The sequence below is a fragment of the Anguilla rostrata genome, chromosome 11 (genome assembly GCF_018555375.3).
Source record: "Anguilla rostrata isolate EN2019 chromosome 11, ASM1855537v3, whole genome shotgun sequence".
Lineage (NCBI taxonomy): Eukaryota > Metazoa > Chordata > Actinopteri > Anguilliformes > Anguillidae > Anguilla > Anguilla rostrata.
Genome location: NC_057943.1, coordinates 15,849,874 through 15,867,726, shown reverse-complemented (window position 1 = coordinate 15,867,726; position 17,853 = coordinate 15,849,874). Strand labels below are relative to the sequence as shown.

The 17,853-nt window shown below is 41.7% G+C and overlaps 1 protein-coding gene across 2 annotated transcripts; it reads right to left on the bottom strand.

Annotated features, from left to right (window-relative positions):
• Positions 1-5,098: 5,098 nt before the first annotated feature.
• mst1 (macrophage stimulating 1) lies at positions 5,099-17,804 on the bottom strand. Of its 2 annotated transcripts, XR_010324016.1 has the most exons (19): positions 17,434-17,804; positions 15,367-15,511; positions 14,732-14,847; positions 14,198-14,312; positions 13,512-13,648; positions 12,935-13,055; positions 12,712-12,830; positions 12,289-12,460; positions 10,961-11,091; positions 10,536-10,638; positions 9,600-9,736; positions 9,330-9,362; positions 8,958-9,072; positions 8,744-8,821; positions 7,826-7,972; positions 6,965-7,071; positions 6,301-6,440; positions 5,469-5,937; positions 5,099-5,436 (listed from the first exon to the last, which is right to left on the bottom strand). XR_010324016.1 is itself a non-coding variant. In XM_064298225.1 (18 exons), the coding sequence occupies exons 1-18, from the start codon at positions 17,516-17,518 to the stop codon at positions 5,776-5,778; spliced, it is 2,163 nt and encodes a 720-aa protein (XP_064154295.1). In that variant the 5' UTR covers positions 17,519-17,804; the 3' UTR covers positions 5,099-5,775. The 2 variants fall into 2 exon arrangements, 1 of the variants encoding a protein (XP_064154295.1); XM_064298225.1 differs by having other exon boundaries at positions 5,099-5,937.
• Positions 17,805-17,853: the final 49 nt, after the last annotated feature.

The following is a 17,853-nucleotide window of genomic DNA, read 5'->3' as shown; positions in this document are numbered from 1 at the left end:
CTTGTTGAGAAACATAAGGCTGATTTCATGTTGTATATTTTTCTCTCAAAATAAATAAATACAAGACCTAAGTGATAATGAACATGTAACCGGGAGCTTATAGGACACTTCCAAAAGAAGGATCTGTCAGAATAACTCAGTACAAACCTGATGACACATTTGAGAGCTGTTGCACTGTATGTAAACAAGAGAAATACTCACCCTCCCACCCCCAATAAATAAATAAATACGTAAAAAAAAAAAAAACTTGTTTTAAATGTGAAAGAGGAGTGTAATGGTCCTGTGGACATGCACATCCATTCCAGCGTGATGATGATATTTATTCAGATTTTGGTTTTAATTCAATGTGGCCCATATCATCCAGTTCCTGTCAGCCTCTGCCACCCAGAATACATTATAAAACTGTTCTCTTGCCTTTCTGTCTTCTTTCATAAGACTAGAAATAGCTAAAATTATTATAAATGATAATTCCACTAAAATTATCTAATTGCACGAAGGATAGACTGCACAATAAAATATTTAATGATAGAGTACATTTGTTCCCCTTCAGAGTCTGTTAAAGTTTAATTAATACTAAACATTTTACTGCGTATGGCTACAGGTTATATTTATGTATGGAGTCTGTATTTATTGTATGTTTCTTAGTGCTTAAGGATTTCATATATTAGTTACAATAATTATTCAAGAAACTCATCCAGGCAATCACCCATCTGTTCATTCACCTTCACTCAGTTTTTCAGTCGAACTCATTCTTTATTAATTGCACAGCACTTTGGCTAACTGTAGCTGTTTCTAACGTGCTTTAGAAATAAGCTTGACTTGCCAAGTTATCAACTCGCCAGCTCACTCAGTCACTCTGTCAGTCACTCGAATACTTCCATACTCATTCATTCTGTCATTCACTCATTTGCCTGCTGACACGCACCCTTTATATTTCAGTTTACCCTCCCTTGCCAGAAAAATAAATAACTTTTTCATATTTGTAATTTGCAATATCCCAGTGATACACAACAATTTATAGAGTACTCAAATAAGGGGACAGTCTTAATGCAATCAAGACATTACAAATGATTAGATTTTGTTTCCCAAAGGCAAATACCATATTGCATTAAGCTGAAAATACCTGGAGAAAGTGACTTAATTTAATTAAAAGATAATTCAGTTCACTGCTGCCAAGCAACCAAACAATAATTATGTTTAAGATAAGAATTTATGTTCAATAGGAGATTTTACCTATTCCAGTAAAGGTGCAAGATGTCTTGTTGTAAGACAAATCAATAGTCTTGCTGAAATCAGTGCTTTTCATTTATAAAATCTCTAGATGATGGAAAATTGGTAGCACTGGAACATGGAAAAGATATTTTCCCCATATATATTCTCATATTCCTCAGCAAACTTCAGCTGTGGAATTCACTTGTGAATTGTGGGAAATGAACAACCAGTTCATTCTAACTAGTTTCATGTTTATTAGTCAGCTTTTCTCAAAACAGTACTTGATAGAATGTTCATACACATACACATATACTCCTTTTCCCTACTCTCTCTTTCACACACACACACACACACACATACACACGTATTTATGCATACCACCCAAGAATGCAAACATTTTCCTATGAATATTCTTGTGAAATTGCATTGATTTTAAATATTTATGCCGGCATGATTATTGAATGCATTTAAAAAAATTTGACATAACACGCAAAAAGAATATCATATACTGATAATCAAATTTGTTTTATTAAAGATTTAAAGTCCAAATCACTTGCCCTAGGTCGTATGCTTTCGGTCCTATTTAGTTAATTCAGGTGAATTAAGATTAAGTTCCACATTAAAGTGTATTTATGGATGTAAAATAATCATCATATGGGCATACTGGAGTGAAATATCTGAAAGTCAAGATATTACCTGATATTAATCATAATACCCATTATTTGCCGTATGTATTTGCCTGGCCATTGACATGTCCTTTTTCAGTTCAAGGTTAATAGTTTTTATTTGGCATGGAATATTTCACGACAAGTGATAAGAACATTGAGTGAGGGCTGATGTGACAAAATCTTTCTGGATTACAGCATCATCCACTGAGCAGTCAGAGAGAATTTAAACCATATGTGGTCATTTTCCTTGTCTGATAAAGTCCATTCATTCACAATGTTTGAGAATGTCACTGACATGAAGAGGTTAATTAGAATGATATGTAGTTATCTTTGTAAGTCAGTGACTCAAGGTTGAACACTCAATTGTTCTGCATAATGGAACACCCAGAAATTGATTGTTGAAAATAAAGTAACTTAAAAATTATGAAGCAATATGCTTGACTTAGGTCTTGGTAATTTGTTGTTTCTGCAGAAGCTGGAGATATGCTAGTTTTCCACAGTGCAGTACTTTGCTAATGCAGACGCAGCGCCACCTGCTGGAATGATGCCCACCTTACGTGCTAGCAACACGCACAGTGAATGACTGAATGAGTCCATTCATCTACGGCAGGTATCTGTGTATTTTCTGTAAGTAAACAACCCACCAGTTTTACTCCTTCTGACAAAAAAAAACAAAAACTGATGGTGAGGATGACAAGCTGAAGACATTTTTCTCTGGAAGGCTTCATATACATCAAATAACCACATATTTGTACACAGCCAGTTTTATGGATAATATCACTACATTACAAGTATTTAGTGCATGTTCCTATCCAGAGCAACTTGCACAACTTTTGTTTTTTTACACAGCTGGATATATAGTGAAGCAATTTAGGTTAAGTATCTTGCTCAAGGATGAAACGGCAACTTTTGAGTTACTAGCCCAGTTCTCTAACCATTATACTACACTGCCCCTAATTCCGTATTTGCATGAAACAAATCTTCACTGATAGATAATAGTCAATATTTTTTTCAATGTGCGGAAACCTGGTCAGTATATGTCTGGCTTTGTGTCCGTCCCTGCTCATGTGCTTGCTTCTATGTGTGCAGGTCTGTTTGTGTGTGCTGGTGTGTGTTTCTCCATGAGTGCATGTACAGGTGTGTATGTGAGCGTCTATGCATGCAAGTGTGCTTCTGTGAGGTTGTCAGCATGTATGTGTGCATGTATCACTGTCTGTGTGAACATGTCATCGCTCTGCTTCGTATGGGCAGGGGGATGTGCGTGAGATTTTGTCAGACTCTAACCTTGAGGTTTGTTTAAGCTGAATTCCGTGGATTCATCAAAACTGTGCTCCCGAAATCCTCCTATAGAACTGGCAAGACAGGCTCAATTCCCACAGAATGTGCACAGCATACAGTTTTGCATACAGCACAAAGGAATCTCTTTGGAGACTGGGGGAGGCTGTCAAAAGACAAGCTGAGAAGGGATTTAGGAGCTGCAATGGAGGATGGCTGTGGGGGTGGAGGATGGGGATTGAGTTGAGGTGGAGGTCGGGGATGGGGAGGGGGGGTGGGCGTCGGGGGATTTTGGGTTGTTAACTCTTGGAAATCTTGGACATTTACTGAAAGGCTCCTGCTTGTCCTTGGGCTATCCAGAAGATAAAGAACCTAGACTGGGACATAGTACAGGTGATGTCATGGTCTGCATAGGACTGAAAAGCACAACCAGCACAGGCCCCAGCTGTAAAATTACACAAAACCTGCAACCTTCATGGTCTGTGTTAGACAATCTCACTATAATGTAAAATATTCAGTGCTAAGTTGACTCTGATACATTTGGTCCCTCTTGGACTCATATAATCTCTGCTAAAGTTTAATTAACACTAAAGATTTAACTGTGTAACGCTCGCATATATATCACTATATTACTGACATACTGTATAGACTGAACATCAAGCACATGTAACATGGTTCTGCTTTGTGTTTTAGGAATTAATTATATGATCTATGAAAACAGGCAATGGCCATGATCCCTCTCGAGAAAATAAGTAAATTCATGTATTTATGAATAAATAATAACTAATATGAATCTGGACTGTGGGAAAAGGGGGAGGGGGATTTGAATACATAAACACACACATACAGTAGACACACACAGTACGCAGATGCTTTTGGGAGCTGTGTGTACACCTGTAACATGGCAGTGACCTGGAAAAACACTCACAGAGTGACGTTAACACTCCATCACTCCATGACTCTCAATTTCCCAAGGTTCTGGATGTGTCCTAAAACTCTATGGGGCCTGACTGAGACGGAGTCAAATGACATTACTGTACTCATGCATAGTAAATTTTCATTTGTATTAATTGTGCTTTGCGCTTTGCAATGCAATCATTGCATATGTGGGTATTGATGAGGGCCAATTCATTCTGCATAAGACCATCCATTAAATGAAGGAATACATAACAAAAACCAGAGAAAGAGAGGTGCACGAGTCATGACAGTGGAATAATCTAGACAGCACCAGTCATGCTTGCTAATATACCGGACGAGGGGGAATGAAAGGCATTCCATGCCCTAGACACTGCATTCCGAGAACCCAACCTCGCCTCCACCCCTCCCCAGACTGTCCGAGCAGAGGAGAAACAAGGTGAGACGATGTGTGAGCAGTAGAGACTGAGGGCACATGGAACTTACAGCTCATGAATTCTCCAGAAAAACCTTCAATAATGAGATAAGTGTCCTGCTAGTGAGATTGGAATATGACTGAAAAAGCTTTAACGTTGCTGCCAGATCATAACTGTGAAAGGAAAATATGCAATGCAATCCTGTCATTTATACAATACAGGACAGCAAATAAAACGTTTTAAAAAGCTACCCTTGAAAAATGTCCTGTAGAACAAACCAATTTTACATAGGGTTAGGCATTTACACTATTCAGCTTAGATACCAGATAATATGCAACATAAATAATAAATAATTAAATAAATAGAATACCAACACATGCAATATATGAAGTGCTTCTCCCACCTTGTGGGAAATAACAGTATTACAAGGTTCAGCTTAAACTTGTTTTTTCAGGGACCAACCTAAACCTCCCAGACTCAATGAGATGGACAGTCGCAACAGAAAATTTATTTTCTGTTTTTCAGCATGAAACGGGCCCTCACATAAAGAAAATACTACTTTATACTCTTCTATTCACTTCACATTTTAAACCAAAAACACATTTTACAAAGTTACAAGTTGATCACTCACCAAATTTATTATCTTTAAATTATTTTTAAATTCTAACAGTGGAATTTTTCCCCTGCATTTTAAAATAAGAAAAAAATACAAACAGCTGCAAGCAATAGGTTTTACAAGTAGTTACATAAAGCCTTGTGCATATTGTTCTAGAAAGATCTGAGATGCACACTGACACCACTGTACACCTCAAGGGATGTGAATGACATCCATGAACCTGGTACCAAACAGCACACTCAACAAAACAAAAACATGATATGCAATGTCACAAACAGTGCAAGCACAAATTGTTACTGTATGTCTCTCTCTCTCTCTCTCTCTCTCTCTGTCTCTCTCACACACACATAAACAATTTACTCATACTGTACTTAGGGACAAAGTGCACTATGTGTACGTCTATCAAACACGGAGAACCATACATACATTTAACAAAGCAAAGGGATATGGACACACACATATGCACGGCACAAAGCAAAGTTATCAAGAGACATCAACCACACCTATAGAGCAGGGGCTTGTCATTAGCATGAGCAACAGGATAACGCTTATATCAGTGAGCAAACTCAAGCCAAGATGTGTACACTCAGTAGGTGCCATGAAACAGGGGCAGGAAAGAGAGAACGGTGTGGCTGATGTGACAGTTACAATATAAAAGGTCAGAACTGAGCTGCTAGGCTAACTCCATGACCTTCTTGATCCAGTCCACGTAGACAGACACACGGATGAAGATGTTTGGCTGCCCAGGGTGACCACAGCGGCGCATGGGGATGATGACGCCCTCCAGCACCCAGCAGTCGCTGTTCTGACAGGCCAGTGGTCCGCCATAATCCCTCTGAAAGACCGACATCACACGTTACGCACCCAGATGCTCCCTAATGGGCAATGACGTCACACTTACGCTACAGTTCAGTATTATCTGTGAGTATCATTAGTGTGGCTGTTGCTTTACCATCTTCTTGACACTGTAGTCTGTACAATGCCAAGCATGAAGAAACAACAGAAAAGAAACTGGTGATTCTTAAATCCAAACAGCCTCTGTCACGGACACAGAATAATGCTACATCTACACAGTTTGAATAGAATGCTCATGTTTGTGAACTGGAGATCCAGATTCACATGCAGTTGACTGCCACACTTAAGGGATGTAGCTCACTTTGTATGTATTTATCTATGGTTATATTACTCCACACATTACCTCACAGGCTCCCACCCCGCCATGGAAGGGGTTGGTGCACATCTCATTCTCCTTCACGCGACCCCGGAAGTACTTGTTGCAATCGGCGTTCTCCAGTACGGGCATTTGGGCGACGTTAAGCACAGCTTCATCGGCAGTTCCTGGAACAGTGTGAGAACAGACATGAGATCTACTGATTCTAATTACTGATATGCCTCTGGTCATCAGTGACACAAAAACCAGCACCTGACATAGCTTGTTTAATAGGCTAACCCACTTCAATCTTTTTAGTACAAAGACCTGGAGAGACACATACAATATTTCAATTTACACTTTACACCATTTAGCAGACGCTCTTATCCAGAGCGACCTTCGCAGCTTATATACAATCCATTTATACAGCTAGGCATTTACTGAAGAAAATCAGGTGCCTTACACAGGGGTACAACAAGCACAGCCCTCTGGGAATCACACTTAAGTCCTTGCAGTAGCAAACCCAGTTCCCTAACCTTTACACTACACTCTCCACTCTACACACCTTACACATTAGACCCAAGAAGCCATGTGAGATAATATGGCTGTGTAAATATTCTGAGTAATAGCCAAGAGGAGCAGACCCTGGGGCTCATCAGACCCAGGGTTGGGGACCCTTGCTTTGGTATTTATCATTTGCAGATAAACTGACCTTTAGTCTCCCCCCAGCCTGCTATCTCACAGATGGTGTCTGCTGGGACGATGTAATGTTCTGGGGGCAGGCAGATCTGAGACACGCGCTCGTTGATTTCTGCTGGCCTGGAGGGGTCAGTGGAAAAGAATATGGTTGAGGTAGAGAATGGTACTGCAAGAGAGAGAAGAGAATGGTAGGCAATGGCACGGTGTGGTATGATCAACAGGATCAAGAGCAGGACAGCATTGCATATTTGAGGATGTGACCATGACTGTGTGTGTGTGTGTGTGTGTGCACGCGTTTGACTACGTGTATGATTGTGAGTGCAAATATGCATATGACTGTGGGTGTGTGTGTGTATACATGTGTGACTGTAGGTAGGTATTTTGGTGTGCACCTACAGTACACTAGACCCTGTCCACACCCATACTGATTTTTCTGAAAACTTAGTTTTTTCCCCCTCCGTAAAAAAAAAAAAAATCCTATCCACACGACGTTATAAAAAATATCTCCGTCCACAGGAGAACGGTAAAACAATTGCCGCATGCGCAATACACCAATTGCCATGGTAACTGATGCGCAAGTTGACGTCATGACGTCAGCGTTTTCATGAAGCTCCATTTTTCTTGTCCACACAAAGACAGAGAAACCGGAGTTTTGAAAAATCTCCACCTTGGAAGGCGTTTTCAAAAAGCTTCGTTTTCAGTGACCTAAAACACTGTTTTCGTGTGGACGGGAGGCCAAAACGGAGGGAAAAAACTACGTTTTCAGAAAAATCCGTATACGTGTAGACAGGGCCTATGCGTACCTGTGAGTATAAGTGAGTGTGTGCAATGTGTGGAGGAGACGAGGAAGATGAGGATGAGGAAGACCACACACGTCTCCAGCTGCAGCATGACCAGGTGGGACTCTGATGGGCCGCAGACGATCTTGGTGAGCCGGATGCTCTGTCGCCCGGGGTCCCCGTCCTGCGGGTTTTTGTACAGGGTTCCCATCATGGCCGTGTAGCCGGCGAGGTCCACATAACTGGACACAGACACAAAACCACATCCATCCATCAGCCCGGTCACATGTTCAACTAGAAATTAAGCCAACCCATGCTCTATTCAGGCTTCTCACTATTTAGCATTCTGGTACAGCTTTGGTTTATCATATCCATTCCTTACATATCCTTAAGCATATTATTCTCTTCTGTGCTAATCTTCTCTTTGTGCCCTTCTGACCTTCAAAAACTACTTTGCTAGCTTTTTCTCCCCAAAGGGGAACCTACAGCTTTGCCTTTAAAGTGCACAGCTGTGCCACCTGCATTTGATGAGAGGACCGCAGCAGCACACTCTACTGAGGCACTCACCCGTGATCTTCCAAAGTCTTCCTCACAACATGCATGAATTCTGTTATCTATTTTTATGATTATTTCTTCAAAACTGTATTTTGATGTGTCCTGCAGGAATTCCATGCCAAATGACACTTCAAATTGGTAGGTGACCTCTCGGAAACAACAAATGTTGTTCAAAGTGTTGCTGAGTTTCAAAGAACCGGTTTCTTAGAAAGTGAAATCTTGTGGACACACTTAACGATCTGAGAACTGGCCATGAAGGTAGCCAAAAGGACACGGTACACTGAAGCCCACAGGACACATACTCAGCCCTGCCTCAGTGCTGGCCTTACACAGTACAATGCTCAGTGTTTAATCAACTCTTACAGTGTACATACGGTCCCTAGTGGACTTGTATGTACTCTGTTAGAGTTGAATTAACACTGGACATTTTACTGCACAGCATCTGACAGAAAACTTACCAGGAAGAGAAGCACTGTTTAGTGCTGATCACCCATTTTGAGCTGACCAGGGATCCCCCACAAAAATGGTTTCCTCTGCTGTACAAGTGAGAAAGACATGACAGTGTAAAATCTGACAGAATTGAAATGATTGCATATTAGATCTACAGTCCGAGCAGTGAGCATGCTTTACGCCGCCCCCCCCCCCCCCCATCCCCCCACCCCGCAGACTGACCGGTCTCTCAGGCTGACGGTCCAGGGGGAGTTTCCTGGGGTTCCTCCCACGATGCGCAGCCTGGAGTGGCTCATGCGTTCCTCTCTCTTTCCACACTCGTTGAACTCCACCTTCTCTGTGTCCACACAACACACAGTCAGTATGGATGCTTCATTGAATTCTCAGTGGAAAGTTTCTACTGATGATGCTCAATGTTTTACACTATCAAGGGATGCACAGTTAGGGAAATCAGCGCAAACATATATATATATATATATATATATATATACATATAACACATACACTCGGCAAGATAAAGGGCAAAAACCTAGCACAAAATCAAAAAAGATTTCACCTGCAGCTTAGAATCAGCAGATATATTCACACACTCACTTATTGGCGTGATGATAGAGACAAATTCCCCAGCTGTTGAAGAACGAGACACCAATCAAATTACACAGATTACATCACGTCAAAGTCTGCTTCAACACTTAAGTTCACAAAAAGAGTTTTTGAAAGAAGGTAAAAAAAGTGTGAAAATAGAGATATGGTTGGATAGAGAGATGGACAGACAGAAATATGAGATAGAGTGATGGACGGATAGAGAGACAAGAGGCCAGAGGTATGGAAAGAGCATAAGAGTGCAATGGAGGAAGCACTCACCACACTGTTTGATGGCGCAGTAGTCAAACTCAGTCTTTGGGTCAGTGGTGTAGCACCAGGGTCCGTGCAGATCTGCATCAGGGTTGCGGCAGTAGTTCTCTGTTAGGTTGGCGCCAGGGTAAGTTGTGGGGTTTATCCTTGTGGAAAAGGGACCGATGTGACGTCACAGGTTAGTGTAGGCTACATCGGCTGACTAAGATCTACTGAGGAATAACCAGTCTGTGTATACTCACCTGCGGTTCATGTAAATGACCTAAAACAGGGCTGCCAAACCCTGCTCCTGGAGATCTACCATCCTGTAGGTTTTCATTTCAATCTGAATTTGGCACACCTGACTTAAATTGGTACTAATTAGAAGCTGAGCGAGGTCTGCTTTCTTAGGGTTGGAGTGAAAACCTACAGGACTAAAGATGTCCAGGAACAGGGTTGGGCAGCCCTGAGCCAAGACTTTAAAAGATCCATGAATCATGATTTTTATGATACTGTGCTATATAAAACTGATCATGCCATGTAAATATACTGTATCAGCACAATATATGTAGATTTGATGTGAGTGTACATTCTATTTTATGTACTGCACAAACCCACAGACTGATATCAGTATCCCTCCCCCCCACCTGACAGTACTGTCATGGCCGTGCTGACAGTGCACAGGAGTCACGCTAAGCTATGGACACTCCCTGTCTGCAGGCCAGAGAGAGTGGAAACACATGCTTGTGCCTTTCATTACCTGCTAATTGATGGGTTCTGGCTGTTCTTACACAAAGAGGCCACAGGCTGTCCCTCACCTGTGTGTGGGAAGGTGGGGGTCACACAGTAAAATGTTCAGTGTTAAATCAACTCTTACAGAGTATGTATGGTCCCTATTGGACTCATATGTACTCTGTTAGAGTTGAATTGACATTGGACACTTTACTGTGCACTAACAGCACTTACTTGGTTTTGTGAGGTGTGTTAACATTCCATTTTTGGCAGATGATTCCCTTCCGAGTCTTGCGAACCATGCCACGATAGTTTTTACCATTTTCATGGTAACAGTCTGGCAGGAGAAATGAGAGCAGACACAAACATCAACTGGAAGGACTGTGAAAGGGTGAGAGAAGTAACATCAACTTTCTGGGCAGACTCCCCAATTTTGGCATTGTGATCATAAATGTGCACAATCTCAAAACAAATACAAACAACTGTGTTATTACCATCTTTTTCAACCATTTCCCCAGATTTAGTAAGGCCTGGTGAGATAACAATGAATGCTCACAAATGCTGAAACTGCAGTGTATTAGTGGTCTCAAATGGGGCAGAGTGGATCAGAGCATACCAACTCATTGGGATGAGCATTATGACAGCAGGGGGCGCTGTACCTTCTGCCTCAATGTCATCAGGGCATCGCTTAATCTGGAGACAAAGTGCGGTCCTCATCTCTGACAGGGATGTGAAGCACCATGGTGCCTCTGAGCCGTCAGGGTTGCGGCAGTAATTCTCCTCCAGACCCCTAGGGAGAGCATAATGTTTAAGGGTGCTCTTGGAGATTTTTCTATTCCCATGTGCATACATTGAGTCAACAGTGTACAATTGAACAGCAGTAGTAGAATAGAATATTCCCTTGAACACAATGCAAGTTTTTTTGTCATTCTGTGCATCTCATTCCTATTTAACATCGAAATCAATCACCCTTCGTAATATGTTCCAGTGCACACTATATGCATGCTAATATTTGGGAATTTTCCACTTTCCTGGAAGAATGCAAGTTCATGTAAAACATGCAGTGAACCAGTTGTATTTAAACAGATTAAAGTTATGGTTTTTTTCCTTTCCTAATCTGTGTCCAGTAAAATAAAACAAAGCAGACTAGAGGTCTCTCGCAATCTTTAGGAATGGCTATCATTCTGTGATGATTTTTTCCCGATCTGGGAAACTGAGTTAGGTTGGGTCATTGATGAAGGAAGGCGCAAGTTGTTGAGCTTCAGGTGAGTGACAAGTAACTTGATATCTCCATAATAGGTCTTTGGAGAAGTCTAAGAGAAAGGCCTATCTCAGGGTCTCTGGGAACACTGAGTGACCTCGGGTGAAGTGCTGTCTGACCGTTGTGATGTCACCAGCATGCAGCCACCCACCTTCTTGGTAAAAGATTTGACAATGTCATCATCTGCTGTTAGGACAGAGTTTTGTGGACATCCCCTTATCGGCACTGAGCAAACTGACAACCTAGTTAATGTTTAATATCTTGGAGCAAGAAAAGTGATATGGGTAAAACTGTCTCAATTAGAATAAACTAGAAGGATGTTCAGAGTCAGAGTTAATTTGCAGACCTGGCTCAAATACGTATTTGTTTTGGATTCAAATATTTCTCTACGCTTTACTGATCTTGTCTGGTGTATTGGAACCAATGAAATACTCTCAAAAAGTGCAAACCCCGCCTTCTGGTCATATTGGCAGGCTCAATTACACCAGGAAAGATCAATAGAGAACAGAAAAGTATTTCAATCCAAAACAAATACATATTTGACCCAGGTCTGGTAATTTGGTATTCTGTATGAAGGTACATTAACTCTCTCTTCTATCCCTTCCCCACCACTCTTCATTGTCCCCCATGTCTGTCCCCAAAATAGCAATTAATCTATTTTTGCAAGATTGTGCTGATTGGCACCTCTCATCCCCTCTTGCCCCACTCCCCTGGATGCTGGCTCACTTGCACTCGTAGGTCTGTGGGACGAAGGGGTGCTGATGGGGGGACTGCGCGTCCCAGCGCTGGCAGGGAACGCCGGAGGTCGTCTCGTTGATTTTACCGCGGTAATCCTCTCCACGGCCGCGGAAACAGTGAGTGGTGTAGCTGGAGCGGGAATTCTTCTGTGGAACCTTTTCTGTGGGAGTCAGAGGTAGGGAAATATAAATAAACAAAGAAAGAGAGGTAAAATGTCATTACTGATAAAAATAACAGTTTGCAGCCTAACACTGAGGTCTACTGGAAATTCAGTGGAATGATAGCATATGATCTCTATAGTATCATTCAGGCAAAAGTTTAAAAACTGTTACCTAATTTCAAAATACTGATGATCTCCTTCCATATGAAAGTGGTTAAGTAGTATTTGTCTGTACTGGAATGATGGATTACCGCATTTTCTTATCTTGCAGTTCTGTCTCTCCACCTTGGGGTCCGTGGTGTAGCACCAGGGGACAGGGGAGGCGTCCGGGTTCCGGCAGTAGTTATCATCTAAGCTCTTGTCTGGGTATCTGTTCAACAAGCAAACATTCACTGTTCACTACATTACAAGGATTGGAGAATGGACGTATATTACAAGCATTGTGGAGGTATAGAAAGAAAGAGCACAGCCTACTTCTCAGGCTGGTAGATGTGCTGGTGGGGGTACTGTTGGTCCCAGCGCTGGCACTCCAGACCTGTCTCTGTGTGGTCCACCTGGCCCCTGTAGTCCTCTCCATTACAGGTTATACAGACCTCTGGAGCACAGATGACAAGAGACAAACCCTGCATACCTCTGACACAGTACATGCATCTGTGAACTCTCTAATACCATACGTATGTGCTCAGTTACACTCCCTTACACACCATACACAACTCCACACTCTGGAGAAGACACAAATACAAAATGCTCCCGAAGCTTCTCTGTATCTAAAATATCCTTCCTCGTACACAGAAGCTGTCTGAACCAGTTGAACACTAAAGCAAAAACCAAAAACTAATCTCAAAAAACCCAGAGCTACCCAGTTAAAAAGCACATCTATTTGGAATATGAAATTAATATGAAGGTTTCCAGGGGAAAGAATGTTAATATTTGAAAATTAATCAAAAAGGAAGTGATTGTCCAGTTGGAATTTCATAGATGTTTTATACATAAACAGCTGCGGTTAACAAATGGTCATCAAATGCTGATGCTGATTCTGGGTATGACGCACCATCTTCACAGCGAGGGATGTTGCAGGTCTCAAAGCGCCGCTCGGGTTCTGTGGTGTAGCACCAGGGCCCGATGGCATCCCCATCTGGGTTACGGCAGTAGTTTAGCTCCAGACCGTTTTCTGCCGAAGGAGTCCATCTGTGGAGGGGAGACAGAGATGCAGATCACAAGAGAGAGGGAAAGAATGTTTGAGAGAAAGAAACGTGAAGGCTGAGGACATACGGTGGAGCTAGTCATTTTAGCGTCACATGCTGGCTAAGACAATGCCAGAAGCCAGAAAAAGACCAAAAATATTTTCACAAAATAAACTATTACACATTTTCTCAATAGAATAATGTACATTATCTGGGTAGAATGGCTACACTCCCTTTCCATCACAGAGCTGGAAACTGGCTTACTTACAGTGCAGCCAGTGGTGAGTATAACTCAGCCTCTGTCAGTCACTGTGCTAAAACCTAAGGAGATAAACATGGAAGGGAGGGAGAAGGACACCACTGCTGATCACAGCAAACAACCAGAGGTAAATATGAGTAATATATGGTCTGGGTGGCAGACAGAGTTGTCTTGTTCTGGGCAGATGACAGCATTCAGGTTGACATCATGCACTGCAGTTCTGGTCATGTAACACAACAAAGCTCTCCCCTGTACTCACGTTTTAACAAGCCTACAGCCACAGGAGACACTCACCTGTGGTCATGTGGGAACTTGGACCACCACTGCTGACAGGTGAGACCACTCTGCGTCTGGGACACCTTGCCTCGATACGTCTTGCCATCTCCCACAATGCAGCGGCGCACATAGTCTGCACACCACATAAATACTCATTCAGCGTCTGACTTTCGGCTGCTGGAACCTGCAGCCAAAAGCAGCTGCAAGCACATTCTCCAGTTACCGTCTTCCTTCTGCCCCCTGCCTTTTACAAATTCCATTGACACTTTGCATAGTCTACCAAACATCAAGTCAATTTATGTTTTTCATAGAACTGAAAATAAACCAACAGTTATCCTTGGGTAATAGTGTTGCCTTATGCAACTGTTACATACACCAGACAGGAAGGACTGGTGAGGAGGACGACAATGATAACGATTCTAAACGTTGCCAATAGTTACCACCCTAGGGGTCTTGAAAGGTTTCACTGAAAAAAGTTCACTTAATGCTGCCACTGACTACAGTAATCCTTCCCATGAGGCAGGAGGTATCTGGGCTCAGGCAGATGCCCACCTTTTTTCTCGTAGAGATCGCAGTTGACATTCCTCTTGACATCAGCAGTATTCTCATCCCTCACCCATGGCAGCTGCTTGCATGTGACGGATGGGCGAGTCTCATAGTTAAATGCTCTGCCAAAAGGAGAGGCTTTTTTTATTACACCATGCAGAAGACTGCATGCCCACATAATGGACTTTGGGTGACAGCTTCGCTCACATTCGGATGGGTGGGGGTGAATTATGAGACAAATTTGGTACATAACACATTGCATATTGTCTACGTTATATGCTGCTGAGCTAGTCACTCGTGGTTAGACTAAATACACTTAAAATCAACATTATGATTGGAACACTTCAAATTTTACACACAGCATGTTCTTGTGCAAAGAATTCATAACTTACTAATAGTTGCGACCATTAAATTCATGACATTCTTGTGTGCCCATGCCATTGTATATGCATACATGTGCATGTGTGTACTTGTGTGTTTATGGGTGTATGTGTGCATGTGTGTGTTTCTGTGCATGTGTGTATGGATGTGTGTGTATGTGTGTGTGTGTGCATGCATGCGTGTGTGTACCTTTACAGGCACTTTTTCATACCTTTTTTGTATGTATGTAAGTACGTCTGTGTGTGCCTGTAGGTGTGTACCTGCATTCCAGGTTCTGTGAACAGCGTTTAGCACATTCTTCCAGAGTCAACCCCGGCAGTAGCTGCATGCGGTCCTTGTGCCATTCATTGGGCACAAGTTCACGACCCTCAGAACGCTGAAAATCATTTAGATGGCTCCTGTGTCCTGTCAACACATACACACACACACACACACTGACTGACAGGATTGACACAGCATCAGAAAAGCCACCGCAGGCTCCATTGTTTATTTTCTGTTCTTGTAAACATAGTTCAGGTCATGGTATTTTACTCAACAAATGACTGTGTAAACATTTAGCATGTATTTAGCATGTAGCCTATACCTTCAAGGTATCCCTGCAGACACTCTGGGGTAAGTGCAGTCATTAGTGATAAAAGGAAGGTGAACACTTATACAAATATATAATCCAGGGGTGTCTTTCTTCTAGCTCAGCACTACAACTTATTCAACTAATCAAGGTCTTGAATGAAAATCTTGATTAATTCATTAGCTGAATCATTTACAGTATTTCTGGCCTAGAAGAAAATCTTGCACTCACATCTTGGATAAAATTTGACACTGCTGTGAAAAGTGAATGATTAATCAAGATGATAAAGGTACCACATTATCTTAATTGCTTCATAAAGTCCTGTATCAAGTTGTCTTGTTGCTGGAGGATGGAACTAAAGGTTAAATAAAGAAGTCGCAAAAACTCAGGACCCTATAAGGAGAACATGACCATGGACATTGCTCTGTGGGTATAGGTACACTCGGACAAATCCAGGGACCTGACCACTCTGTCACACCGATGCATTTGTTTTTCCAACTTCACTCAAAACAGCTGTTCACACCGTTCTCAACACAGAGACCCTCAAGCACAGCCACTCCTACCTGCTGGAATGAGGACTATGATTAATGTACAGATTTATTCTGTTTCTGTTAAAGGGTTCTTTAATATTGTAGATCAATCTGAGCCTGAAGGGAGATAAACAGGAAAGCACCATGGGAGTCTGGCTATTTGGACACAGTGGAGAAGACGGGGGAGGTGACACAGCATTCTGCAATTTGCTTTATCCTAACATTAAATCTCACAGCATGGTGGAAGGAGGGCTGCTTAATAAACTCGGAATAGCTGCTGAACACAAAGGGAGGAAATGAATCAGATGGAAAAGATTGTAGAAATCCACCCCCTCAAAATTCTTCATACAAAACCACCAGATACATTCCTTGTTGGTTTTCATTCAACTGGGCATGAAAAGATGACACAGTAAAACTCTGCATCAACTGAGACACTAATACCACTACACCTTTCAGGTCACAATGGTTTTATGCCAACACCCACAGCAATCACATATTGTCAATGTTTTGCCAAATGTAACGGTCTAAATTTGTTTTCTGCACAAGGACACCTAGGCGTGGGTTGCATCCATGCAGACATGAACTTTGTACCTGTACTCACACAAGTTGCCAAAAATGGACAAAATCAATATGGTTGTTTTCAGTTGTAACCATGATCAAAGTGTCCACCAAAACAAGCAAGCACAATCGAACTTATTTTCCACGCTCTGATAACATTCTCAACAATGTAGCTTAGTTATACCATATTTGTCAATGCGCATTCAAATACCAATTATCGGTAATAACGATTATCTGTAAATCCTTGAGTTCATAAATAATATGATTGTTTAACAGTATGATAAAGCGCACGCAAATTACTTTTTTCCCTAAATAATCAGTGGAATAACGGAGTTTACAAATTAACAACAATACCACACCCGAAGAGGTGGTATGCCTGTGTTTTCAAAGGATTAAGGCTCACGCCAAACCTGAACAAACAAAAACTAAAGGAAGGTTATCAATTTTGCTGCCTTCTGGAAAAAATTATTTATGTATTATTTTTTACATATAACACTGCGCGAATTGACAATTTAGAAACTAACCCCTCGTTTTAATAATAAAAAAAATTATGTACTACAGAGTAGGCTGATAGTTTGGCTGCATTTGACAAGGGTTCCATAAATTACACATTTTAACATATGTATAGAACCTAAAACAAGTTAACGCAACCATCCATTAAATTATCTTACCTGTAGCCAGTGGTCCGTATAATACCAGTACAACGCAGAGTAAAAATGATTTCATCCTGATCTTATTCGTTTTATCCTGTCCCATGCACAAATCTAACGCCAGAGCTAAGTGGATACGTATAGGAAAAGGATTCCGCTACACGGCACTGTGATGCCAGATGTTGGGTCCTGCCTGTCAAAGGACTGCCCAAGAGTTGCATCTGTGATTGCCCAATTTACATGTTGACCCTTTACATGTCAAACTCCAGATACTGCCAGACTTTTCGTTGAGAACTAACGGTAATTGTTTGTTTGATACAATAGCCTAATAATGCCGGAAAACTCTGAGGCAGAAGAAAAAATCACACCTATAGAGTCGCGAGTTCGCACGCACGCACGCCCAGTAAACGTGAAACTCCAATGCATTCTGCAGTTCCTTTA

Excerpts from the sequence above, each read along its gene's own strand:
- mst1 (XM_064298225.1), bottom strand. The coding sequence starts at position 17,518 with ATGGGACAGGATAAAACGAATAAGATCAGGATGAAATCATTTTTACTC. Across the intron at positions 13,649-14,197 it reads AAGTTCCCACATGACCACAG|ATGGACTCCTTCGGCAGAAA; the intron begins GTGAGTGTCTCC and ends TCCCCTCCACAG. Across the intron at positions 7,072-7,825 it reads GTCATGCTGCAGCTGGAGAC|GCCAGCAGAAATCAACGAGC; the intron begins GTGTGTGGTCTT and ends TGACCCCTCCAG.